Raw genomic sequence first — 27,971 nt, forward strand, 5'->3', positions numbered from 1 at the left:
AGAGAGAGAGAGAGAGAGAGAGAGTCCTGTCTGAGTGACTGCAAATTCTGCTGATGGTGCACCATCAGAACAGCTTGCTGTTCCCTCCTCTGCAGCAGCAGCATCTTGGCAGGCCTGACACCAGTAACAACTTGTTTTTGTCAGTGTACTGAGCTGATGTGACTTGGAAGGGGCCCACAGGGAGCAGATAAACGTAGTGGCAAGGGTCATCTTCATACAGCCTCCGCTCTGTTCCTAGCTCCACTTCAACAATGAATCTGCGTGTGAGCCTGCACATACACACACATGCACGGTGCTTTATGAAATGCCTCCTGCCAAGCCTGCAGCCATTTACTGCCTTGCCAGCTTTGCTGAATTTAGAGGTAAATTCACTGGAAAGGTCACTAGCAGAATTGCTTTTCAAAAAAACAGCTCCTAAAATGCCTTTACTGCCCCTGCAGTTTCTGTTGGAAAATATATTGGTTTTGAGTTGCCTGTGAACTCTGTATCTGTGCAGCCTGTTTGTTATCGTAGGGTTGCTCTGAACACAAGTTGTTTTTTTCAGCATTGCTGAAGGGCAGCAGGCTTTGCACTCCTATTTGTTTATTGTAGGATTGTTGTGTGAAAAGAAGTAGGGGAGATAGGCTTTCTTCCCCGGAGCCCTTTCCTTTGTGTTCACAGTCAGGCATCACAGCTGGGCATTTCCAGAGCCCAGCAGGAGCTTTCTCATCTCTGCAGTGCCCTGGTAGTGCCTGTTCTCTATCTCTTCTTCTTTTACAGGACAGCTTCCCTACTTGTATTTCCTTCAGTAAGCTGAGGTTTTGCTGTGGTAATCTGAATGGGGAGTCATCCATTGCCAATACACAGAGTGGTGATCCTTGACTGAGCAACGTCGTTGTAATGAAATGATCGCCCCTGAGCAATGGGGAGTGAGCAGCAGCAAGGCTGTTAGCTGGGGCCATATTTTCCTCACCCTGAGCTGGTGCTTGTGCTGGGCTGTTCACTTGAAGATGAGATACCTGCAACCTGCTGCATGTGGAGGGCTCCCAAGAGCTGTACCAGCTCCTGCCTCCTGACTGGCAGGGCTTAGATCCACTGCAGCTTCCCTCCACCTTCACTGGCCCCAGAGGCCATGGGTTAGGGACTGTGTGTACCAGGAATGAGGGTGATGTTTGATTCTTTTAAACTTGTATTTTGATTTTGGGGTAGCAAGAGCCTGGTGGTGTGGCTCAGGACTGGGCAAAATGCAAGCAGCGGTAGCTTTACACCAGCACGTCTCCTGGTGTATTCCTGTCTGAACACGTGTAGCTTCCCATGCTGTCCCTGCACAGACTTACTCCACCCTCCCCCAGGGCTCTTACTAGCTGGGGCACAGACTTATTCCACCACGCATTGCGCTTACTGGTGACTCACATGGCAAAGGTTCGCTACAAAATGGATTTTCAGAGAAAATCAAGACCCAGGTCCTGGGTGGATTCATTGCCACCCCCAGGCAGGTCCTCTACACTGCAGCTTGGCACGCTTGTGTCAATAGCAGCTGAGCCAGGAGATTTTCCCTTCCCAGTCCTTTTCTGGAGTAAGGTTCCCAGCAATGGCTGAGCTTGATCTTCACCTGGAGAGATGAGCACCTACGCATGCCTTAACTTCTTTCCTAGAAATCTCACTCCCAAAATAGTCAGACATCAGGTTTTGTAACGTGCTGAAATTTAATGAGCTTCCAGTCCAAGAAACTCCTTCATTTATGAGCAGCCTACAAAGGCCATTAAATTTCATATTACTATCGAAAGACTAATGCAGGCGTTTGGCTGTTATTTGAAGGATAGTAAATTTAAATAAAGTAACAACAAAAAGACGTTGTGTCCTTTTGCAGAATCTTTGAAATGGTCAGACATATGTGCAGCTAATGAAGGAAGGTGGCTTAAAATATCTCAAAAAACATTTACTGCTTATAATTATTGGACATATGTGTAGCTAATTAAAGAAATAATGTACAGATAAGACACAACCACCATCCCGGTAGCAGATGCCCCTCCTACCACCTGCATTGCTCAACAAATTTCATCTCAAGAAGGGAAATGAATTCTCAGTTGCAACATGCCTAGTAATTAACCGCACTGTAATTCCGGCGTGCAGTGCTGTCACCCACCATCGGGTGGGAGTGGAAAAGGCACTGCATTTTGTTGATGGTTGAACATTTGTTTTCCTCATCATTTTGACACCGGAGGTAATTGCCATTCCTGAAATATTCTCTCGCTATCATTACAAAGCAACTGTTAGGGACAAATTAATTATGAAGAGTCTCGTTATGACAGATTAATAGGCCAACAGAGGAGATTTCTTTTCCTCCTTTCAGGCAATTGAATAGTAAAATCTAACAGCTCCCATATAACTGTTAGAAACGTGCTTTTCTGTAAACCAACACGTATTTTGCTGGAGATGAGGGATTTGCAAACCTAGGAGTAGAGTGTAGAGGGTGTTTCCAAACTTGCTTTTATTGAGCTTTTGCCTTCGCAGTATCATGTGCCAAAACAAGCATGAGACAAGGCGTTGCCATATGGAGGGGAAGTCTTCATGGTTGCTTCATGGGTGAGCAGTGTCATGAAGGCTTGGAAGTGAGGAATGTTGGACGCGTGGGTTTGATGGATTTTAGTACAAGACAAAGTCATTACTTAGGCTATTTTATGGCCACTAAGGGTTCCTGGTGTGAAGAACGTCAGATCTGATGTGCTTGTTGAGTTCCAAGTGGCTGATGATGTTCTGCCTGCACGTGTCCCTCTGGAAGTTGCAGACTACCTGTCCCAAATTATTCTGAGGACTGCTGTGAGGTGTTCCAAAGGCAGCTGCCTTCCTGTGGTGGGAGTGACTGAGGCACTCTACCTCCCTCTGACTGAAGTGTTGTCCAGGCCCAAGAGAGCAGGAGTTAGAAATACCCGAATTGCTCATAACTACGTTTAGAAGCTCACCCAGCTATGTGTAGTCAGGACAACAATTTATGTAAACTTGGTTATTGGGCTTTCAAAGAGGCAGTGAGATCTGTATCTCATCATTGGCTGACTACTGTGGGATGCCAGTGAATCCCAGGTACTGATGAGCACACGATTAAAAAGGATGTTATAGGATCCAGAACAGGCTTAATGTGGACTTATAGCAGCCTCCTGGAGGAGGCCTGTTCGTGTTCCCGGCTTTGCCTCGTCTCAAGTCTCACTCGAGTCATGAGGCAGCAGTGACCTGCCAAAGAATCTCTCTAGTCGGGACCAGCAACCCCTCTCTTGAGTTTATCAACTCCAGCCAGGTGTTCGTACATCAGCACTTTCTCCCATCCCTGGAAAGGATCGAGTCCTCAGTGGCACAGCTCCCCTTTGTGCCATGATCTCCTTAATGAGGGAACACTGAGTTCCACTCTTTCTAGAGACAGAAGCAAGACCATATTTATCACATTTTCCATCTTTCCCTGCTTCCTGTTTCACTGTGACTTTGTCCTCCTTCATGAGATCTCTGCATCTCAGTGGAGTATGTAAATATTTTAATCTTAAAGATACTGGAAATCATAGATAGCAATGCTTATGGGTTGCTAGCATCTGATTTCTTCTCATTGCTTTGCTTCACGTCCATCTTGTGCAGTGCTAATTCTCTGAGGTCTTTTTTGGCGTGAAAATTTTGTCTTTGGGACCAGCCACAGTGATGGTATTTTGCCAGCAAGGTCTAATTCTTCAGAAAGTCCTTGTAAGTATTATTTTTGTCAGTTTTGTACTGATTACCTTTGTGATAAATCTTTTGTCTTGAGTTTACCATTTACATTCTAGGCAACATAGAAATTGCCTATTTTTGACTGGTCTGTTGATGCCAATTGTCTCTTGCCTATTGTCTCCACTGCAGTGTCACTTTTTTTTTTTTTGGTCTGGTGTTAGTCTCTTATACCAGGTTCTTGTCCTTTTGACAAAGGAACCTCAGTTTTTGCCATGTGAGATTCAGGCTGAAACCTAGATGGTGTTTTGTTGGTGGTTTGTTTCTCAAATTGTGGCAGGCACTGCCAGATTTGTAGTTTTGTCCACAGAAGAGTTGTAGTTGAGTAATGATGGAATAGGCTTTTCTTACCCTGCCCCTTGGGGTACTTGCAGAGGTGATCTGTAGTAATCAGCATCTCATATTAAGAAAAGAACCATCCTAGATTTCCACTGGATAAAACCCATTTCTTGCTACTTGTAGGTGCTTCTCTGGGAGCATGGGGGATAAGGGTACGGATATTCTTTCACAGACAATTGGGCAGGAAATCTATTTCAGAATGCCCTAGGCTGAACCACTCTTCCAGACTATGGACCAGTCACTGTAGTCTTGGATGGGTTAGGTAACCTGAAGGCTTTCTGCTCTTCTTTTTGTTGGCTGTGTGCCCATCTCCCCATGCACTGACAATATTTCTTGTTGTACCCAGTTCCTCGTAAGTAAAATAGTGGCTTACAGTGAGCCTGCAGGTGGGGGGATACTCCGTTTTCTTAAAATTAGAATGAAAGAAGACATTCAACAGCTTTACTGACTATTTTCCTCTTGTTTCTTGTAATATATTTGACATTTACAAATGCAGCATCCCTACCTTGTGGATGCTCATTCATCTCTTGGATGAGAGAGAAAACTCAACAGCTGGCAATGGAAAGGGCAAAATGTTGAATATGTGAGTGTATATAAAGATGATCTCAATTTTATTCCCTTCACATCCTAGGTGAGCCCCAGCCAAGTGCAGGGGAAACACATGCAGTGTTGTTCATTGTGATACCAACTGCAATAAAGGCAACTGTCTCTGGTACTGCTGGGGGTAATTCCTTCTGCCTATTGCAGGAGCAAAAGTGTCTGTTCTGGATAATGACTTACCAGCATACAGGTTCCTCTGGGCTGTTGTTTTGTTCATCTCAACATGATGCCGTTTCAAATATTTTTTTTTGTCTTATTCAAACTGCTATCTCATGCCATTTCTTTTAAGTGGCACCCTCAAAGCCAATATGGGTTCTCCGTGTTGCTTGTGTTCCTAGCAGTCAGAAAGATTCAGTAGACCAAGTGCTACCTTCAGTGGCACCCACATAAGCCCATTTTTTCCAAATCCTGCACCTATGCAAACCTAGTGTTTCCAGTATGAAAGCAGAGGAGTGGCTGTGAGGAAGGGTCTGACCTTCTAATTGCAGTTTAGCAAGTCTATTGATTGTACAGGAATCAGAAGAGACATCAGCTCAGTCTCCCATAGTGGGATTATTGCTGGGGTGCTAATAGGCACCAGCAGCTTTTCTGGGTGTGTAGCTCTGTGCTCTCAACTGGAGGAAAAAGCTGGAGTAATTTATGTATTTTTCACTGAAGTCAGCAACTCTGGCTGATACCCAGAGGGGAACAGATCTGCTGAGTAACAAAGGGACTTTTTTTTTTTTTCCTCTTCATCATAGGCCTTTTTAAATTAGGACCGCACTATACCACTGATAATGACTTAGTGCCACCACAGCCACTCTCCTTCTGTTGGACGTAGTACTATGACAGTCACTGTAGGTTTTTGGAATTGACAGCATAATCCCATGGTTGTTATCTTTCCTGACTTCCTAGTCAATCTAATTTAATCACTTCTAGGTATTTCATGTGTTGCTGTCTCTCTGCTCTTCAGGCACCCTGTTCCTCTGGGAAGAGGGCTGTACTTTAAAGGTCAGAGCTTCTCAGATTAAAGAAGGGGAAAAGAATCTGCCTCTGTCAATTTGGTAAGGCAATGTCTTATTGAGGCCTCGAGAGTGGCTGCAATGGAAATTCTTCTTTCTGTGCTCTGTGACCAAACTGTGAGTGCTGGTGCTCATCTGTGTGGCTGTGACTGAGGGAGCCTGTTTGCTGTGCTGTCCTGGCCGTTGCAGTGACCTGCCAGGAGAGAAGTTGCATATGTACAAGGGGGAGAAGCTGCTGTCGCAGGGCCTAATCGCCTGACGTTGACTGAGATACGTCCTGACTGGAGGTCAGCTGTGACGTGCAGCTGGTAGGGTGGGATTTGACTGTTGGGAAGAGAAAAATGTCAGCCCAGATTCTTTGGTGTTGACAAAGTGAATGTGACGATTTTTCCCCTCCAGCTGCAACGGCTGCCTGTGCGCTTCCTTCTTCCCTGCACGCCCACACTGGGGAGAGCAGCCTGTGTGACGCTACCCTGTCTTGGCCCACTGCTGCCGAGCTAGGTGAGACTTTGCTGAGCTTTCTCCATCTTTCCTTCTGTGTTTGGAACATCCATCCTGACATACCTTGCCTGTCAGTGTGGTTCCTTTGGACTACGTGGCTTTTACAACTCCATTTTATTGCAAAATACGTTGTGGGGAATAAGGGAAGAAGCTGTCAGGTGCCCATCTTCATCTCTGCTGCTAGGCTCCTTCACTTTCCTTTGGAGGCTACGAATATTCAGCTTGAACAGATTCCCTTGATACTGATTTTATCTCATCTTCCACCTCTTTGCTATACCTGGTAACACTCTGTATGCTTCCTTTCCCATTTACAGTGTCTGACCTCTTGAGTAGTTGGAAAATGTTACCAAGTTAATCTTGGTATCATCTAGTTTTATTATTGAGGGCAAATCATGAAACTCTTTCTGATACCATTCTGGTTCAGCTATCTTGTAGGGGCTCCTGACATACCCTGCCTTGTTTGTTTTGCTTGCTCTACTTGATCTGGGACTTCGGACTTCTTTTAAGTGAAGAGACCACCTCTATACCCCTCTCCCCAGCGTGCAGACTCCCTGTGCGTAGCCATAACTGATTCACTGGCAGCTAATTCCTACTTGTGGCCTTGATTGAGCTCTTTTCCCCACCCTCCCCATGGTCCAGGACCAGCACTCACTTTCCATGCTACTGCCTACCCAGTGTTTCCTTGCATGCCTATGGCTGTCTGGGGAGCGTTCTCCCTTTAGGTAATTTTTGCTGCACAAAATCATCTCTTGCTGTTAGGTTGTTAGTCTCTGGATTCTGTAGGGTGTGTTGTCAGCAGTTTCTGTTTAGGGAACACTTGTGAATATAACATAGCTCAGTTGATCTTGTTCCTTACAGCAACTGAAAATAGCAAATAAAGCAGGGCTTAATAGGACTGATGGCTGGGAGCCCCCCCACCATAGCTAAACACACAGACGTTTAAGATGGTGTCTTTACAACCTTCAGCTTGTTTTTACCGCCAACCCACATGATTTGATCCAAGCTGAGCTGAATTAATTTTGTTAGCAAGATTCTGAAAGATGCTGTGTCACATTTATTATCGTTTCACCTGCCTCTGTAACAGGAGCTGCAGGCACTGTGATCAATGGATTAAGACACGTGCAGCTTCTGCATATGTCTCTGTGCAGCTGTGGTGCTGAGCGAGTTCCTTTCCTCTATGGGTGCTCTGTAGTGAAGCACAGGGCAGGTCTCTTTGTATCCTGAACAGGATGCTGAGAGCGCTTCTGGGAACCTGCTGACTTTGCAGGTAGCTGAAACATCGGCCCAGGCTTCTAGATTTTTGTGTACGTAGGTCTGGTCTTTCCTTCTCATGCAGACCTGATCTTATCTTCATGTGTAGGTACCATTCATGTAAGCGTACCTACCCCAAAAGGGAGCCTGTGTGAAGGATCTGCTGTGTCACGGGTATTGTCTTCTGGAGAGGGCTTCTCTCAGGGTTGAAAACAGCTTCAAGAAGGAATGGACTTCATGCTGTGTCCTGGATGCAACTCAGCACTTTTCCTTTCCAACAGAAAAAGTGTATGCAACAAGACGTTTCCATACCCGTGTGTGAGATCATCTGGGGGATGGATGTAGGGGTAAGTCTGCAGACAGCCTGCCAGCAACGTCCTGGCATGTGGCACAGTGCCTGCACAGCCCCTCGAGTCCTCTGCTAGTCCAGGAGCCCAGCCATGTGTCACACATCCCTGATGGGTGGATTGCAGATCTGGCAGAACCCTATGTTCAGCAAAAAGGGTCCATGAACATCAGTGGGGTTGTCTTAGCATTGTACATAAGAGATACATGCGTTATGGTGTGATAAGAGGGAGCTATGGGAGAGCTTCACTCATACGTGTGAGGTACAAGAAGTCTGATTTAGCACATGGAACAGAAACTAGCCTTCATTTTGCATTGTTGCCCTCCAAGCTTCCTGGGAAATAGTTCAGGCTTTGGGTTATAAGTTCCCCATACTGCCCAGAGGCTTTAGAACATATTTCTGTTGTAAATTTCTATTCCCTTCTTACCTTCCAAAGTTTAACTTTCATATCTATAGTGAGGCGATACCTGCCCTGGTGTTACTTCAGTGTGTATTTACAGTAAATCATCAGCTTCTCTAACTGTGAATGAGAGACCATCTGAAACAGACAACCGTAGATGCTAGAAGCAAAAAATGTCTCTAAGATAAACCTGACCGGTAAGAGATAGTCTTTTGCACAGTTCTGCCTGTCTTTTTGTGTTGGGTGTGTCATGTAGGTAATCTAGCACTAAGAACAGAATTGGGAACTTGGATTTTTATTCCCAGTCCTGCCAGTGGTGTTCCTTGTGGGACCCAGTTGAATCATTTCACTCCTATGAGTTCTTTTTTTTTGGATCAAAGGAGAAGAAAGAGGGTTTGCCTTTGTGAAATGCTTTCAGAGGTGTATTAGAAGCTGGCAATTAAATGAGTTTTAAATAATATTACAGTAGAAACTCCTAGACTATGAGCCTGTGTAGGGGCTGCTGCACCTGTGAGTGTTTGTTCACAGACAGTATCCTCTAGGAAGGAAAATGAGACCTTCGTTTTCCCCTTTACTATAATTTTGGCGGACAAAAGATGGCATTGAATCTGCCCAGAATGAATGGTCACTTAAAGATTGCTCTGAAACTCAAGTGTCTTTTGGCCAAGGGTGCATATCAGTTCTTGCCTCTGTTCAGTCTTTGAATGTATCTGAATCAGATCTGCTGAGTTTAATTTTAGCAGGTTTTCCTCCTGCTAACCTTTCTGAAGCCAGTGCGTCTCTGGACTGGTGAGCTGGATTTTGCTCACACACCACCTGTGTGCTGACAGCTGCTTTTACAGCTTGTGTCCAGTACAGCAATGGTCTCAGTGCCTGTACCTACCACAGGAAATATGCCAGCATCTCACATTATTTCCTCCTTATATTTCCTCCTAGTGGGTAAGTTATTGAGATTAACGGGGAACCCTACTTCTGGTCTGTGCTGAAGAAAATCTTACCTACTTCTTGCAGTAGAGATCTAGTTTTCTGAATGTTTTCTACTTGCAGGTCACTAAGATTGTGTGTGAGGTATGGGCTTACTGTCTGCAGCACCAAATTCATGTCCTTTTTGGCCCAGCCTTCGCAAACCAGAACCTTGTTCACTGGAGGTGATGTTTGGAGGCAGAAGGGGGTCAACTTGACTCTCGGATTCCTGTATTCAGCAGTTGGATCTGGAACCATTAGTCGGTGAGCTTCAGCAGATAATGCCATAGCCGTACAAGTGCTACATCCCAGTTACTTCAGCTGTTATTTTTCCCTTGTCTCTGACCATCCCTTCTGTGTGCTCCTTGTTCTCCCTGCTAAGGAGACTTAGAATAGTTGCATTATATCACAGAGGTGTTTAGATGGAAACAGCTGCTCCCTTCTGATTTTTCTCCTGAACTGCCCCACAGATATCTAATTGCAGCTCAGTTGCTTCTATTAGCTATTTACCTAAAATTGAGCTGGCTAATGAAAATGTTTCTAATTAATACGAGGCAGATTAAAACTCATTACAGCAAGGTCGTCAGTAATGAGAGATAATCAGAGCACAAATGACCGAGCTTGGAGCAAAATGAAGATGGAACTCAAGCAGCCGATCGGCGCTGGTTGCGTCTGCACCAGCCGGCGGAGTTCAGCAAGGTGACTGCTGGTGCTCGGCGCTGGGGTCGAGCAACGCTGCTTCCTCCTCCCAGTGCAGCCTGGCATGAGGCTGGTGGAAGAGACGGACCTCAGCCGAGTGTAAATGGTTCCCAGATCACGGGGTATCTCTAACTAGGGCTTTGTACTAGGCCTCCCTTAGTCACCAATACTCCAAATGGTTAAGAACCACCTTGAGATACTAGCGTGGGAGTAGATGCAGTGTAGGTGGGAGGTCAGTGTCTCTGCATGCTTGTGCATGGAAATCCAGAGTCCTGATGGTTCAAAAGGTGGGAGCTTGCATATCTGCTCAGCGGGAAGTGGGCTGGCTTGGGAGGTTTGGAAAAGTCTTTCTTGATTTCCAGAGAGGATTCCCTGGGATCACGAAATGTGTTCATTTGCTTTAATTTCAGTTGCATTAGCGCTGATGATGCAAGGCCCCAGCACCAACACCAGATTTCAGCTGACACAGGTTCACTGTGTATATCCTTCCGTTTGTGCAGAGTTCAGTGGCCATCCTGCTGGTTGTGTGACACCCTGTTCTTGTATTCATGGCACCGAGAGGCTAGGAAATGGTCAATTAAGTCTAAGGGGTTGTCTCTGTCCTTTATCCTTTGCAAGTTGTAACTCTCTTTCCAACTTCCTGGCTGTCCCACTGGCTACCTGCTGTCGTGCTAGAATTTCTGAAGGATTTGGATTTCTGCTACGACTCCTTTGAGCTATGGTAGGCAAACTGAGAATTGGTGGATGCCTTTTTACCGAGGGTTTGCCCGAAGTGAAGCTAACTATAAAAAGTACAGGACTAAAAGGGTGACAACATACCTGCTTAAGTGAGGACTTATGAAATGCCCCGGTCTCCTGTGGTTAGACAGACACCCACAGGTTAACCATTATGAATGTTATATGCACCTTACACAAATAAAGAATTATTAGATTGTGGGGTACGCTGCACCAGGAGTTATTCCAATTCCAAAGATGCGTGCTCGGCCTGCGATCAGCAGTGTGATCAGTCAGTAACACTGTAAGGAAGCATTTGAATGGGAAATATCTGGTGTGCAGAAGAACGAGCTTTTGTAAAAAGTAGGCAGAAAAGATAGTATATAAAGGAGGTAATAAGAATTCCATTCAGAGTTGTGTCTCAGTGCAGCATCCCTGCTGTCAGTCAGTTTGATTACCAGGCCGATAGTGTTAGTGAAGGCTATATAGCAGTTTATGTGAACTGTATGCTTATTCACATTTGTTGGAAGAGGAGATAACAGCCCCTTGGACACAAGCATGCTGTTGCTGCAATGGGTTCTAGGTTTTCTATTGCAGTTTTTAAAGGACCCAAGAACCCTATTCACTTCACCAATAGCTGTATGCTCCCTAAACATTTCCACAGATACTTGGCATGGCACTTGCTTTAAGTCTCTAAGTGTGTTAAGTGGGAGGGGACTTCTTTTTGATCTTCTCCAGTTTGTGCTGCCCTGGGTCATTTAAAGCCATTCTATAGTTCTACCAGTCATGTGCACGTGGCCCTGTCATCATCAGGTGTGGAAGAGAAAAGGATGCAGCTACATTCCTTTCCTGTCTCCTGTGACATGTTTTCTCCATCCCCAGCTTAAGGCGTTTTGGGGATGCCCACTGATGGTGATGCCATCTTCCCTTCCACTGTGTGAGACAGTGGAGTCCAAGGGACAGCCTGGCTCTTCCACTGCGGTCTCCTGCTGCATGAGACATCCCTGGGAGAGCTGTCTCGTGCAGGAGAGCTCACAGAATACATACCTGGGATGCTCCCACACACCCTGCACCACGAGATACTTCGCAGCATCCCAAAGGCTTGGTATAAAAGACCATAAGTGGTGCTTCTGCTGTGCCATGGGAAGAAAGCAAGGAGTCACAGACATCACCAGTGTCCTAAGTCCTTGCAGTGACAGAGAATTTAGCCAATACAGAAGATCCTTGGAAACCAGTTGATCCCCCAGCAGAAGAGGTGACCGATTTAATTGGAATGTGGGAGATGAATGCACCAGATAGGTTCTTTAGAGATTTTAATGATGCTGGGAGCATCAGTGCACCCTGTTTGCATTCTGTCTCTCACTGTGGCCGATCAATAGGGTAATTTTTGTCTTGATGCCTTGAGCAAGAGTGTTTAAAGCCCTTTAGACATTTTATTACATGTAATGTTCTTATGAGTCTGTAAAATGGGGGATAGCGATCCAGAGTTTTGTAAAGAGCTTTGTAAAAGCACTTTTAGAGATGAAAAGCTCCATATTAAATCAGGTATGGTTGTTTTATCATAAATGTCTAAAGCCTTTCTGAATTCCATTAAGCTCTTCGCTTCTCTATCCTCTGACAGTGAGTGCCATTGGTTAATGCTGTACTGTGAAAAAAGGGATGTAAAAAAATAACTAAAAGGGTTGTTGCTTTGTGGAATGCCCTATGTGCTGTTTTGTGAGAGCTGGAAATAGGAATGGGAGATTTGATTTTTATTATTTCATGTAACTCCTTTCCTTCTTATGCATCAACTCTCTAATCAAAACAGCCCCCTAACATTTCAAATCTCTCTTTATGGGCTCTTTTCAGGGCCATGGTAATTTTTTCCTCTCCTTCTCTGTCCTCTTTGTTTTTTCTTCAATACCTCTTTTTGCAAGGGTATGTCCAGCATCCAAGGTGAGGTTTGCACTTTCAGTTTATACAATGGCATTTTGATATTTTAAACATTTTTCTCTTTCCCTTTCCTAACACAGTTAAGCAGCTTGTTTGTTTTTTTTTTCCTGACCCCCACTGTGCGTTGAGCAGGTGCCTTCACTGAGCCGTCCACAGCAACATGATGCAAGTGTTCAGTGGTTACAGTTAATTTAGAGCCCATCAGTGTGTGCAGGCAGGATAAATTGCTCTTCCCAATATGTGTAATCTTGCAGCCATCTATGCTGAGGGTGATCTGCCAGTCTACTGATTGTTCACCAATCTTTGGTAGGGATGTGGCAGGGCTTATTTTCCCATAGCGGTGAATAACTCCTGTTGCATCTCCTGGAAGTTTTGTCACTGCACTGTTTTCTCCTTCCTACCACTAGCAGGGAGATTAAACTTTGGTGCAGGAGGGGGTGGAACAGGATGCTCTGATGTTAGTTTTTAAGTAATGCAGGGCAACTCATTTGTAGTAGAGAGCCCCTTCTGCCTTGTGGGTACTACCTGTACCTGTTTCTTCTTCTTCATGTTTTTTGGTGTTTCTCCCGCTAGTTCAGCCTCCCTGGAAGTAACAACATTGCAGGTGCTAATGTGGACAGGGCTTCTGCAATATCACCTTGTCTAAAGCTGCTCAGAGCAGGCTGGAATGAAGCTGTGGTAAAAACACCACTAAATGTTGCACCTTTGTCCTAACTAGAAAGTCCCCCACTGCTGCTTTCTGTAGTGCTGGGCTTGGTGGGGCAAGGAGGGAATTCTGAGCAGGGAATGGGATGAAATGAGCAAGTAAAAGAGTGTTCTTGCGTCTTGTCCAATAATTACTTGATTTTCTTTTTTTTTTTTTGTGGAGGAATTTATTGAAAGCCACTTGAAAGTCCTGATAAATATCTTCCCTTTTACTTTCATTGACAGTTGCATTAACATGCTCAGAGTATTTTAGTGGACTGGTAAAGAATGATTTTTTTTCCTTCTAACCTCCCTGTTTTTTTTTCTTTTTCCATTCATATCACATTTAGCTAGATGATTTTTTGGTACTCTTTGTAATTATTGTCTCAACTAATTTAGTTGAGACAGAATAAAAGCTAATGGGGTTATAATTTCCCAGATTACTCTGGACTTTTCTTAAAAACAGGGCAACATTTGTTCCCCTTCCTAACACTTCTAATGTGCAATCCCCTTTTTGTTATGATTATTAACATTTCAGCTACCTTTTAAAATCATCTGTAATTTTTATATGATTGAAGTGTTCAAGGTGTTTCCTGGAGGCATCTTATATGAAATGCTGTCTTGGAATCATTGGCGGCGTGAGCGGGCATCTCCTCCCTTGTTCAGGTAGGGAACGGGAGGGATGTGAGTGGGCAGCCAGGCGGTGTGGAGCTGGTCCTGCTCACCTGTCCCAGGGTGCTGTCTGGTACAGAGGTAAGTGGAAGGAGCAGCTTTTCTAGACCTGTCTTCCACAAAACCCAGCCTGATGTCCTTTGCGAGGCATCTGTGTTTGTAGGGTTCCCGGAGGCAGCAGTCGTCATCAGGAATTTCTGGTGACTTGTTTGTTATGTCTTTGACTAATTGCATTTCAAATTTTCTCTCTGCATTCCTAATCCTCATTTCACGTTTTGCCAGCTGTGAAGATGCCCCTCAGGGTTGGAATGACTTTTCTGAAGGATTTTTCATAGGAAGAATGGCTTCCGCCACTTACCTTACTGTCTTCAATGGCCTTTCTGAGCCCTTTTATCACCAGATCTGTCAACAAATAAGATAAACTGGTGCAAACCTGAGTATTTTAACTGTGGTATTTCTTTTCTTCTAAATTAGTTCCTTTATTTTTAAGGCCAGGTTAATGTCTGCCCATTTGTGACACCTGTGCATCTGATGCTCTGAAGAACAGCCCTTTGCCCAGGTCTCTGTGAGTAAGGACTTCTTCAAAAGCATCAAAATTACTTGAACAGAACAGATCTGCTTGTACATCAAGGATAAATAAAAAAAAAAAAGTCCCTTTGCATGTCTGCTTGCAGAGTATGTGCTTCATCCCAGAGGTGCCTCTTTTCCACACCTGAGAATTATTGCTTTCATTATGGCCCACATGGAACCATTTTAATAATCAGTGTTAATTCCAGTCTACCCAGGGTTTAGGCAAACCATATAGGTCAGATAGCCATGCTGTGAGGCAATGGGTAACTTGTCCTGCTGAAATTTGAGGAAGGGGGAGAGAGAGAAAGAGATGCCCATGTGGAGTGGGGAAAGAGCCATATACGCACTCAGGCAGCGTTTGTGATCTGAAGTGCTTCCTGAGGGAGGCTTATTCTTGGTAATCCTCTGTATGTGCAACGCTTCCTTTCTCTACAGGGTGCTCCTAGGCATGATGCGTAGAAGCAGGTCCATGTCTAACTAGCTGTTATTCCCAGCTCTTTTCCCTGATAAGAAGAATCTTCAAAGTACTGCTTGTGTAACAAAGCAATATCTTAGGAGATTTCTTGGAGAAAAGCTCTGAGCCGTTCTGGAGGATTTTCATTTACCCAGTGTCTTAAAGGTAGGACAGTAACGTGAGTCAAGAGCATCAGACACTGTGGAAGGAATGTGACACTCTTACTTATGATTAGGAAAAGGTCATATATCAGAGAAACAAGTGCCATGTCTGGACCATGACCTGGCTTGCAGAGATCCAGGCAATTAATAGATAATGTTAGGAACACTTTTCTGCTAAACATCCTGACCTGGTTGATAAGAAAAGACTTTGGAAGCTGGATTCACAGTCCCACTTCATTCTCAATTCTGCCTTTAATGCAGACTGCAGTTTTGTTAAATTCAGGGCTACAGGTAGACTTCCTTCTTCACAAACATGTCTGGCCATCTCTTTCTCTAACACTGGCAGGAGCTGGCATTCCCTGGTCCTGACAGCCATCCAGGGTGGCTGTCTCTCATATCTCAGGAGTATTATTCGGACCAATCATGAAAGCACTGTGGAGGATGCTATGCATAGGGTTTTTGATTTGTTTTGTTTCTAGAGCCCTCGGTAAGGATGCCCTCATCTCTGTTGTTGAGGACTGCTGTGTTCATAAGGCAAACCAAGTTCTCTGTAAGATGGATAAGTTCGGGGGGGCTGAAATTTCCTCTTCCACTGCAGGCGTGAAGTGACAGGCATGACCTTGTATCCGGGTGTATATACTGTACATTCAGCTACTCGACTTCTCCATCCTCTTGGCTGCTTTTGGTCATTTGCCTGCCCTTGGTGGTCCGGATGGGGCAGGTGGGCACACTGGAGCCAGTGCCTCTAGCCCGAGCTGGCTGCCCCGGGGTCGCTGGTGCTCTGCCCTGAGCCACGCAGCAGCCTGGGGTCTCTCGATGGGCTCCTACTGCATCTGGGGGGATCGCAAGCCCTGGCTGGCCCTCGCTCAGTGCTGGGGCTTTCTGAGCGTTATCTGCGAGGAGCTGGGCCTGGCTCCTGCCTGTGCCCTGGGCTGCAGCTGGCCCCACACCCCGGGGGGAGCCAGGCACTGCTCTGCTGTTGGCGGGGGGGTTCCTCCCCTGCTGGAGGCAGCGTGCAGAGGGCAATTATTGGAGCTGCATTAAAGCTGTTTCCCTGTAATGGGCTGAACTCCCTGTGCTGTGACAAACTACCCAGCTGCTCTGGCTCCCTCCCTCCCACTGCCTTTCTCTTTCATCCCATTACTCCCTCCCTGCTCTTCTTGCTTTCTCGTCCGCTCTCACAGCTCCTTTTCCTTATTCCCTTTTGGCCTGCTTTTGCCTCTTTGCACACAGAGGAGAGCAGAAAAACAGCCAGGGCAGAGCCCTGCTTGTTAAAGCAGGAGCTTTAAAGCAGGTATGTAAAATGCAGCACAATAATACGGGAGGCTTCAGGGATGCTTGTGGAGGTTGTTTTCTACCTGTGCATCTGTGAGTATTTTGAGCAGGCCATGTGCTGGGATAAGCACACTCTCCAAGTGCCAGTTCTGCCTGCCTGTGCGTGCCCACCTAGGAAAGTGTGGGGAGGGGGTGTGTGTGCGTGCATCGAGCTGTCAAGTCTCACAAACCGAGTGTGAGACTCTCACATTAGGCTTTCTCCTCACACTCCCCCAGGCCTGTATTTTATGTGCTTGCAGCTCAGCACCCAGCCTGTCCCCTGACACATTCCCACAAGCGAGACGTTCACCCCATCCCGTGATGTGACACAGCACTGCTTGGCGTGGAGGGCAAAGGTAGCCGCTAAATGGGGAATAGTGTGTGTCTGTGTAAGGCTTTCGTTGGAGTCCTTCACCACAGGATCTTGGCATCTCCTGGGCAGATGAGGTCTGCAGACACAGGATTTGACCTTCAATGACATATGACGTGGAAGCCAGAGGAATGAGGAGCCTCCATTCACATAGGTGCCAGGCATTGCCAGGAGATGGGTGCAGAGTAGTTGTTTTTTTTTTTTTTGTCATTGATTTGCTTAGATTTTATTAATGTATCGGGGTAAGCTTATCTGAAATTTATTAAAGAATATTGAGTGTAGCTGTGTCCTTGGCAGGAGGCATTCCTAGTGAGAGCAATAAAGGCAGAATAAATCATTGTCACTAAAAGATGTGGTGGCTGGTCTGTTCTTGAGAGGCAGAATGAACTTCAGGAGCTGAAATCCAGACTGGGCAAGTGGTGGGTGGTAAGTTTTGTCATTTGGGTGCTTTCTGGCCAATGTGAGCAAAACTGGCAAGTCTCCTAATTCCAAGTTTCTGAAACTCCTGTCTCAGTGGACTTTAGCAGTACTTTAGCAGGACTTTGAGCAGTAAGACTAAGATGTGGCTTGACTGGAGGGATGTAATTTCCCCTTGTGGTGTTCTAAAGTGAGCAGAGGAGGATGAAGGACTGCCCACATACTGCCCTTCCTCACTGCCAAAGAGACATCTGTAGTACTGGTGATTTAAATGATATTTTCAACACTCTTCTTCCAATTTTCTAGAAGTTCTTGGGATGGTATCTGGTTTACTTCTCACTTTATTTCACTGCGCTCTCACTGAGAGTCTGCTAAACATGGTTATGGTCCTGACAATCGCCTTTTGACAAGGGTTTGTAGCAGTGGATCACAGTGATGAACCAATGCTGTCTATGGGTGGACATCATGTTGTGCTCAAGGATATAGCCCAAGGCAGAGCTAGAAACTAATTTTTTTGTCACGGATCGTGGTGTCTGTGCACCGTGTGCATGGTGCAGATACATGTGGAAGTCCCTTCTGCTCTGTAACAGGCAGCAAGGGGGCTTGGCTGATGTTCTGATCTCTCTCTGCAGGTGCACCTGCGTTCTGCTGAGCGCCTCCGGGAGCTGTGCTGTGCCAACCGAGGCACCTTCATCAAGGTGGGACAGCACCTAGGAGCGCTCGACTACCTGCTGCCCGAGGAGTACACCCGCACCCTAAAGGTGCTGCACAGCCAGGCCCCGCAGAGCACCAGGCAGGAGATCGAGCAAGTCATCCGCGAGGATCTGGGCAAAGAGGTAGGGGCTGTTCAGGACAAAGATGCATTAGCAGGGCTCTGGGAGGAAAGACTGCTCTCCCCTGGCTGCAGTAGACCAATTCCAGCTGGCACTGACAGCCCTTTACTTTCTCGAGCCCCTAATTAACCCCCGAAGAAAATAATAACATAAATCACTTTTGGTGCTTGCAGTCAGGTGGCACAGTATCCAAGGAGTCTGTGTCACCGTTAACCCTCAGCAGGCTGCAGCACTAAGATCAGAGGTGGGTGCCTGTGTCAGCTAGATATAAAGGAAGTAGGCATGGCATTTAGAGAGGGCGTTCTGCTGCTTTGAGTCTTGCTCCGTATGAAAGGAGGTGGTCTCACAACTCCCAGATTGAGGAGAGGAGTTTCAAGGAGCACAACTGACATGGTGAGAGGGAGGGAGGAGGCAACAGCGTGCAAAGGTGATGGTGGAGAAGATGGGAGCATGGTGGGGGGAGACAGGTGGCTGAAGAATGGAAGCAGCATGTACATGTGTAGCTGCTCATATATAGACGTTTATGAGGCTGTTTTAGGCAGTCTGACTGTGTGTTGAGGAAGTATGGGGAGAACGTGAAGGGGTAAGTGAAGTATTTGCACCTAGTGGATATGTCGTGGATGGATTTGGGTGGGGTGTGTCTGCCTATGTGTAGTTTTAAGGCCTAGGTATTGTGTGCAGTTCATATTTCCCTTCAGTTTAATGGCAGGGTTAATGTCAGCCCCTGACCTGCCTTCCCTTCGCCTGCATGCGAGCCAGCTCCTTCCTCTCTCAGCGCTGCATCCTCGTAGCATGGCCGGTACCAGCTGTGTTTCATAGCTCACTGGGTAGATGGAGCAGGGCAGGCTGTCTGCTCCCTGCAAACCCCTGCTGCTCCGCAGGGCTCCATCCGGCAATCTCACTTCTGCAGGAGCTGTGGAAAGCCACCCCGAGGTTAGCCCCTGTTAAATTACCAAAGCAGCCACCTCTGCCTGTCTGCGTGGTGCCTCTCAGAGGCTGAGCCTGGTGCTCAGAGGTGGGCCCCCTTCTTTCCTCTCAAGTGCATATTCAGCTGCCACTGATACGCCCTGGTTTCTTTCAGCATTTCGGGAGCTAGACGAGCCCTCCATGCCTCATTGATTCCCAGCGAGGCAGCTCGAATCCAGTCTCCACAGCAGCCTTCCCTCTTAGCATTCACATCACCCACATGGGCAGTGCTGGGTAATATTTAATTTTAAAGAGACAGAGAGGAAAAAGAAATGGGAAGAAGGAGAGAGGAAATGCTAATGAGGATGAGAGCAATGATTACATAAAGACAGAAATTAGGAGAATGAAATGTATATAAGTAAAGTAGCAGGTTAAACTCAGCAGTGTTAAAATCACAGGTAAATGCCCATGCCTATTAATTTGAAGGTAACAAATCAAAGTATTCAAAAACATAAATGATTTGGGGAACCTAACGCACCAGTTTTCTTTCCTGAAGCCCAGAGGATTAATAGGGCTACGTCAGGAACAAATTTAACTCCAGTGTAGCTACATCCTCCGTACATTTTAAATACAATATCCTTAGCTGAAATATAGATGGCAGAAGGGCAAGGTGGAGTGTCAGAGCAGTGGAGAGTGCAAGGAGGGATACTGAAACGTTCCCCCTTGGGGCCTACGTCAAACCTAGGAACTTGCAGATGAATCCAGAAAGAAGAGAAAATAACAATGAGGGAATCTTCCCATGGGGCCTAGGCCTAACTAACCCTGCTGCTCTCAAATTCAGTGGCAAGACTTGCAGTTCTCCCTAACAAGTACAAGAGTAGGCTCCTCAGATAAATCTCATGTGTATGCAAGAAGTAATTACATACAGTTCGGATCAGTGCAGAATAAATGGGGGAAATAACAATTGGAAATGCAGATACACCTAGGGAGGAATGTGACAAGCTGACAAATTAGGCAAGAGCTTGGAAAAGCGTGTGAAAACTTAAAAAAAAAAAAAAAAAAAAAAAAAAAAAAGCAACAGACCAAAGATTATCACATGTAGAAGGATTGTGTCTCCAGTCAGTTAGAAATAGCCTGTCTTCTGTTGTGACCTCCTCCTGAGAATCTTATCAGAGGCTTGGATGATTGGAAAAAATGGGGTGTTTTTGTGGGAAAAGTGGTCTAAGTGGAGAGCACGGTGATGGGACTGATCTTTGAGCAAAGGCAGAGGGCTTGTGAGGTAGGCTGCAGCCATTCCACACGTGTTGTCACTGTGCAGACTTGCACAGCACCCCGCTGATAGCGGAGCTCCCACCCTGGGCCAGCAACATAGGTGGAGACTGGGAGCTGCAGCAGGCAGCTCTGTTGGGTGAGCTAATGGACTGATTTAAAGTTGAGTTGCATGTGTGTGCAGATCTGAAACAGAAAGGGAAACATAATATATTGCCCTGTCAATAATATTGCCCTGTCAATCCCCATTTTAAGTCTAGGGGGGTTATGTGTACCTATCAGGGATTATTGGGATAAAAATAATTAGTAGCGACCAGATGCTGTGTCTCTCATCTCAGCCACAGTGGTTTGGCTAAGTGATGGTGTGAGGTGATCATTCCCTCGGGTATTGTTAAAAAAAAAAAAAAAAAGTGTCAGTGAGAGAGCAGGCTGCTCAGGACAACACAAGTAGTAACATTAGAAGAGACTGCACAAATAAATCTTTACAATGACTTTTGGAAATGCTTACCAGAAAGATCATGGAGTAAGAGTCTTTTGAGGAGACAGTGGAGATACCACAGGTTGGGCTTGCTCTGGATGGCTTTCCTGGATCAGTTGGGAAAAGCTGTGTGCATAAAAATAGGCAACGGGATACAAATGAAAGAATCTCTTCTACCTCTGCTTTCATCTTCCCTGCTTGAGGAGGATTCTGAAAGTAAAAAGGTGTCATGTTGAAAATAAATGAGAAATGAGTATGTTCCCTGCCCCACAATTATAATTTTCTCTGCGGGGCTACTAATGACACATGGGAAGATAGCTGGTTCAGCTAAATTCTCTGATTCAGCAAGGTGCATGCAAGAGCAGAGACAGGCAACTTCTTGTGAAATGTGGACACCAGACGTTTAAGGAGAAAGAGCGATAAGGGAGTGAAGGTGAATCTTTTGGAGTGGCAGCACCTTAAAAGTGCAAAATCTTTGAGCTTTAGAAACTGAGAAATGATGGAAGAACTGTTTGGCCAGCACTGGGATTAGAAGCACTTCCTCCCTCTGGCAGTTATGCTGGAGGAGATGGACTTGTGGCTGTGGAATACAGGAATACTGGGGAGGTGATGACAGTTTGGTCCCAGAGTAAAAGTACAGGACCCAGGGCATCTCTGAGTTTGGCTAAGCCAGGCAGCCCGTTTGTGTCCGTGAGAAAGGCTTCCTGTAGGTCTTTGTGATTTCCATGGGCATGGTGCTCAGAGGAGCTAATTGCTCGTTGCTAAGACTGATCAAACTGTTGTGAGACTCTTCCATTCAAAAGTACACTTGCTGCTCTCTGCTCTGATCAAGGCCACCCCAGGGCATCCCTCCTCACAGGACTGTGTGGCCGCAGAGTGTCTTCAGCATTTTTACAACTCTGGTCTTCCAAATATCCATGGTGTCTTTCTTTTGTCTGGCTTTAGTACTGTCCTGTGCAGTCCCTACTGTGGCTCTGTGGAACTCATTTCTCTTCTGCTGTGCAATGAACAGTGAGTCTAGCTGCTGTCACTGGTGTCACTGCATAATCCTTCTTACCCCAGCATACTCTTTTACCTCTTTATAGGCCCAACATACCTCCTGGTTTGCTGTCATCCATCTGGTCATAGCACACATCCTGGTAGTAGCAAATCTCTTCCCACTCAGCACCAATGTAATCCCTATCCAATGTACAGCAAAATGGCTCTTTCCAGAGCCCATTGCTCACCAGCTTCCAGACCATCTTCACACATCAGCATTTTGTAATCAGCTTTCTGACCTTTCCCCAAGACTCCTCATTCTTGCACTTCATGTATTTATGTACTCTGTATTCTACCCAGGCTTTTAGTCATGTAGGAGGTGTTTTTTCTTGGTGGAAGCCATTTCTTCCCCTCCTTCCCCAGCATTATTCATACAGAAATCTCCCAGATCCTTTGGTTTTGCTCTTCTCTGACAGCTTCCCCTTGGGCTGGTCCTCTGCTCCCTGTTCCTATGTTTGGTCTGGGATTAAGCAGTTGGGAGTTAGGGCAAGGATAAAGTCAGCACCCCTCTGGGGCTAGTGTGATGCCACGTAGGGGCTTTCCCATGTTGGCAGGGTGCTGGTACTGCATGGCTGCCCAGGTGCTTTGGGCCCAGGCTGTGTTCTGGCCTGTAGGGTAAGGGTCTGGCCTTACCTGGCTGTGAGAATGAGGGTTTCTCCTTCCTCCTATCGCCTTGACTTATCCTCACATCTTCGGCCCCTCACTCACAGCTGCTGAAACTTTTTCAGAGCTGAGTGGAAACTGCTGAAGCTGGAGCAGTCTCATTTGCTGTTAAGTCAGGGGTCTCAAGAAATTTTGACCAGCTTTGTTTCTTTTTTTTTTTTTTGACCCCAGGTATCCACATCTGCACACACACTTACACAACTTCTGGAGGGTTTGCTGTGCTCCAGGAAGACCAAGGGGCAAAACAGGCTCCCTGCAGAGAACGTGCCAGTGATTGAATTTGTTGCTTCCAGTGCTCACTTAGTTCAAAGCTGGGAGAAAGCGCTGGGGAGAGCCCAGGGGTCAAGGCTTCACTGTGATTAAGCCAAATCATATAAGGGGTTTAAACAGATGGAAAGCCAGACGTTTAGAAGGATGTCAGTCCAGCCCTGCTTTGTGGGAGCACAGGTAATGGGAAGTAGTTTCTAATTGCTTGATTAGCCAGCACCTCCAAGGAGACCATCCTTTTCATCCACAGTTAGTTAATTGTGGCTTTTACCTGTTCAAGGACTATTTTGCCATTTGTAAGAAGCCTCCTGCAGCCGTGCAGTAATGGAGCTTGCTGGTCGAGCAGGGCAGGATACGGCAGCGGTTTGACTGTGATTTGTAACCAAAGCACGTGTGCTGGAGAAACCTCCTGTGCTGTAGCTGTTGAATCAGAATATATTTTTACAGACAGTGGTGTATGGGGGACCCAGCCTTCGGTTAAAGGGCTTTGCTCTCCTTGGATTCCTATCCTTGTACCTGGCAAGGCACCGCTGCTGTGCAGTGAGAAACAAATGTGTACTCTTTGTCTGAGAAGTCGTCGTACCTGCAGCAAAACCGTGGCTAAGAGGGAGGCTAACCTTTGTTCCTCTACCTTAAATTGCTCACAAGGTTCCCAAAGTGTTTTATAGGCTGGGTACATAAGGTTTATTCACCCCCTGTTGAAATAGACCCATATACACCTGGGAGCATGGTCACTACAAGGATGCCCAGCAATGCTACACAGTCATTTGACAAGGAGGGGCAAAAATCCTATGCCTGTGTGAACCTACCAGGGAAAGGAGCTGGAATAAAACTGTAGCAAGGTACTAATGTCCTGGCTTTTGCCACGACAGCCTTAACCACTGCAAGAAACTTCCCTGCCCTTGAGCTGTTGCAGTCTGAGAAAGGACAGAGGGAATAAGAGAGACTTCTTATTTCACTCCTCTTTCTGTAGGCACTCTTGGTACAGCATGGCAGCCTTTGCTGTGCCAGCAAGAGGGGGGAGGACAGACTGATTCCTTTCTTTCTGGAACTGTTTATCAGCACTTTAAGCTCTGGCAAGACATATGCTTACTTCTGATTTGCAGAACTGTTGAAGCAGTGTGCAGCCCTGTGGAAGAGTAGCTCAGGCTTCAGTAGGCTGTTGGGTATTACACTGCATGTCCTACAGCATCCAAGTTGTTCCCAGGGGACCGTGAAACACTTTCTGTAGCTGGCTCCATATGCTGTCCTAGAGAATATTCGCTTACCCTACCGGAGGACAAGGTCTTCAGGTCATGATGCTGCAGATCCTGTCGTGACCCCAGGAAGCCTTGTCGCAGGCTGGTGGTGTTGTTGAACTGATGTAGGATGCCGGGAGATGTGCCGCCTCCCTCCAGAGTTGCAAAGGCGGGGTGTTCTGCCTGAAAGTGCCGCTGCGTGGCCCAGTCAGTGCGCACACAGTCACTCTCACCATTTCTCACAGAATCATCTAGGTTGGAAGAGACCTCCAAGATCACCGGGTCCAACCTCTGACCTAACACTAACAAGTCCTCCACTAAACCATATCACTAAGCTCTAAATCTAAACGTCTTTTAAAGACCTCCAGGGATGGTGACTCCACCACCTCCCTGGGCAGCCCATTCCAATGCCTAACACCCCTTTCAGTAAAGAAGTTCTTCCTAACATCCAACCTAAACCTCCCCTGGCGCAACTTTAGCCCATTCCCCCTCATCCTGTCACCAGGCATGTGGGAGAATAGACCAATCCCTACCTCGCCACAGCCTCCTTTAAGGTACCTGTAGAGCGCGATAAGTTCGCCCCTGAGCCTCCTCTTCTCCAGGCTGAACAATCCCAGCTCCCTCAGCAGCTCCTCAGCGCTGAGGGTCTGATGCCAAATGACTCTGTCAAACAGGCTGTATGTCCCATGGTAAAACCTCAAAGTCTGGGCCTCCTGTAGCTTGTGATCCTGATTCTTTCCCCATGTACCCCACTCCAGCAATGCTGTGCCTTGGGCCTGCTTTGAAGTTGGCCCTCCCATCACCAACAGGCATGAGGAAACTAGGGTTAGGTCACCAAGAGCCTCTTCCGCCTGCTGTGGGCTTTAAGTCCAGCACTGGCAATCTTCTTTTCTGTGACATTACCCACCCTCATTGCCCACCAGAGTGGAGACCGGGCTGTGATGGTCAGGACCGTGATGGTGCAAGCTGCTGTTGTAAGCACGGGGCTGGGGATTTGGCCCTTCTCCCACCCCTCTGCTGGTCTCTCTCGGTAGGCCCATCAGGGCTTCCAAGCAGTTGTCAATAAAAACCACATTTGTATTAAAATTATAATGAGGAATAAAAAAACTTTACTTTTTTTCAATAACTCAGGATATAAAAAAGAGATTTTTATCAATTATGAAAAGGATTTTGGCCATAAAAAGGTAATTTAAAGAGTCTGAGATGGATGGTGAATAGCATTAATGTCATCCAGAACAAATGGGCCCACATTACTCAACTGGAAGGCAGGAGCAGCCGCTGCACCGCTCCTGCTGCTGCCGCTGCCTCCACCGGGCCCCGTCTCTGGGTAAGAGGAGTCCCTTGTTTCTGTAGGGGCTCAGTGCAGCTGCCCCCACACCAGGCCTGTGCAGGCGGTAGCTGCCCAGAAGCAGTGCTCCAGTGCTAAGAGTGGACAGGGAAAGCAAACAGGGGACTTGGTGTGGCTCAGGTGGTCTACCTTGCTTTGTCCCTCATGCCGCTGCTCGCTCTGTTTGCAGGTTCCAGAGTCATTGGTCCTTAACGTCGCACCAAGGGCAAGCTGGTGTCCTTATTCCCAGGGGAGCTTTGGGACAGAGTACTCCCTCCTACCATGTGTGAGATGACTGTTTACTTCTCCCAGATGCTCTAAGCCCCATTGCCCATGAGGAGGAAGGTTGTGGTGGATAGATTAGAAGATAATCTTCTTTTCCTTCCTTTAAGTTAATGGTTTACAATAGAAGAGGTTGGGCAGTGGTTTTTCTGAAGGATTTTTTTTAGTCTTCTGTGAGAAGTTGAAACATCTGAGATCAGAAGATGGAAAGGGGAATGGCCTGGTAAGGAGTAATTCTGATTGGCATGCTTAGTGACTTCTTTAATTCACAGATTGTTTAGGTGCATGGGGATTAGTATATGATATACCTGCATGGAATTTGTTGGCTCACAGTGTCTTGTGTGCAGATGGTAGGCTCTCTTCAGTATAGTTTTCTGAGAGATTTGATGACACCTGAAGTGTTTCTCTGATGCAAGTCTTGGCTGCCAGCGCGCAGCACAGCTGTGTCAGGCTGTGTTCAGGGTCCGTGCCTGTGGAGGTGGTGGATATGGTGCTCAGCAGTGCTCCTTCCACAGGCAGAGACCGTATCTGAACACGTGGGTCACCCTTCCAGCAACAAACAGTCACTGGAAACCTCTATTTCTAACTGGGATTAGTAGTCCTTGGGTGGCCTTCTTGCATGCGAAGACTTTCTTTTTTTGAACTCAGAGTATATCTCATTTGCTCAAAAATGTCTGCATGCTTTTAAGACCCAGCAGGATCTGGGCAGGGGCAGCAACCCTGAGCTGCCATGTGGGGGGACTGGCTTCTGTTTCAAAGCCTGCTGCTGATACACTCAGAAATATTCCCACTTGGTGCTCAGATCTAGGCACAGGCTGGGTTTAGTATGCCTGATTTTTCTCTTAGAGAGCAGGGAATCTTGTTATCTGCCCGCCCACTGATCTCCTCATTTCCTACTTGATTCTGCCTCATTTGCATCTCCTGTTTTCTTTCAGAGTTTTATGTCTGCACAGTTATTTGGCTCTTGACCCATCAGGAACATGAGAACCTGGCACAGTGAGTCTGGTGTCTTTTGGCAAAAGGTCATTTGAAGATGAAGCAAAAGAGATGAGATGAAGTAAGGAGTTACAGGGCCTCAACTTGGCCTATCTGCATTTTCCTAACACACAGGATAGACATAGCATTTTTTTTTTACACGTTTTTGAGGTGTACATGCGATCTAATAAGTTCTGTTTTCTGGCACTTCTGGGATCAGTCTGAGTTCCATATTTTTGGAAGGACACTGAGTTATAGAAAGGACTTCAGGCCTGCCTGCAGGTTTTCCTCCCTCTGAAAAAGCTGCTGTGAGTGAGAACATGGGAAATCCTCTTCATGGGAAGCCTCACACATGTTTTGTGTTTTTGAAAATTGAAGCAAGAATTGGGATCTCAGGGGTCTCAAAGGCCTTTCCACCATTAACGAGCTAAGTGTTTCAGTTCCTATTAAGTAGGCCAGCCTGAGAGAGAGGAAGTTTTTGAATGTTCTCTGTGGAAATCAAGTTATGTTTGTGACCATTATGCACATTTTGCACTTATTTTCTGTAAGCTTTGGTTTTACAGGACGCACAGTTCAGAGCCAAACCTGTGAAGCTGTCTGTGACAATTGAAGCAATAATCTCATGTGACCTACTGCTGGTGCCAAGAGAGCTCAGCTGAAGCAAACCGATGAGTTTTTCCCTCACAAAGCTCACATAACCAATCCATTTCAAATGGGCAAATTTCTGGAAGAGGCTTTTCAGCACCAACCCTTCCAAATTTCAAATGATTAGTAGAAAATATGCATTAGCTGGCTCATTTCAGAAAATGGATGAAACTGAGGTAGTATCGGTTGTGAATGGAGAACAAAGCTAATTTTGCCAATCATCTTATTGGATGTAACTGATCGGTTCAGGTCTATTAGGCATTATTCCCATTTATCAAGAAAGGGTAGGAAGAGACTAGAGCAATTAAAATTACCAGGGCTTGTTAAGTGGGGTTATACTAAAGAAGTCTTTCTACAAAACTTATACTGCCCTGTCTTTTGTTGAACTGCTACTATCTTTGCCCCTGCTGGCAAGGAAACATCTAAGCCCTTGAGGGGCTCCTGTGTACCACGCCACCTATCCCAGGCTGCGTTTGTCCCTTGGACCATAATCTAACCTCTTCCTTTTCTTTATTTTTTTTCTTTATATTTATTTATTTTGTTTGAAAGAGCTATGAGAATGGTTCTTAATAGCATATCCTGTCACTTATGCCCTTGCAATCACCAGGACCAGCTCAGGAATTACAGGTTGGCAGCTCCAAGCTAACCGTTTGAGATATGGGGTGGTTCTCAGTGGGTGAGCAGGGTGGAAGTGAAGGGTAGTGACTGTACTGGCTCTGAGTCCTCTCTCACTGTTCGCTACACAGCCATAGCACACTGCTGATAGTATGCTGGGCTGAGCGTCTCCAGTGACTTAGTGTCCTTTACCCGATGAAGAAAGAGGTGCAGCCCGATCAGTGGCTGGTTCTGGGCCACTCTCTCCTGGCACTGCTGACAGGGGGGCACATCTGGAGTGGATCTCAGTCCTCAGCCCTTCGCTGGTGAGGTGCCTCCCTGGCT

General features: G+C 46.4%; 1 protein-coding gene across 11 annotated transcripts in view; it reads left to right on the top strand.

The window, feature by feature from the left end:
* Positions 1-27,971, top strand: part of ADCK1 (aarF domain containing kinase 1) — an 89,228-nt gene that overhangs the window by 21,957 nt on the left and 39,300 nt on the right. For 10 of the 11 annotated variants that reach the window (XM_083838592.1, XM_083838590.1, XM_083838583.1 and 7 more), the window contains one exon: positions 17,744-17,947. The exons of the other annotated variant lie outside the window; for it this stretch is intronic. In XM_083838592.1, the coding sequence (XP_083694718.1) occupies positions 17,744-17,947 (204 nt within the window). The remainder of the gene's footprint in view (positions 1-17,743; positions 17,948-27,971) is intronic. 11 annotated transcript variants of the gene reach the window in all.

This window comes from Anser anser, assembly GCF_964211835.1.
Source record: "Anser anser genome assembly, chromosome: 5".
NCBI classification, from domain to species: Eukaryota; Metazoa; Chordata; class Aves; order Anseriformes; family Anatidae; genus Anser; species Anser anser.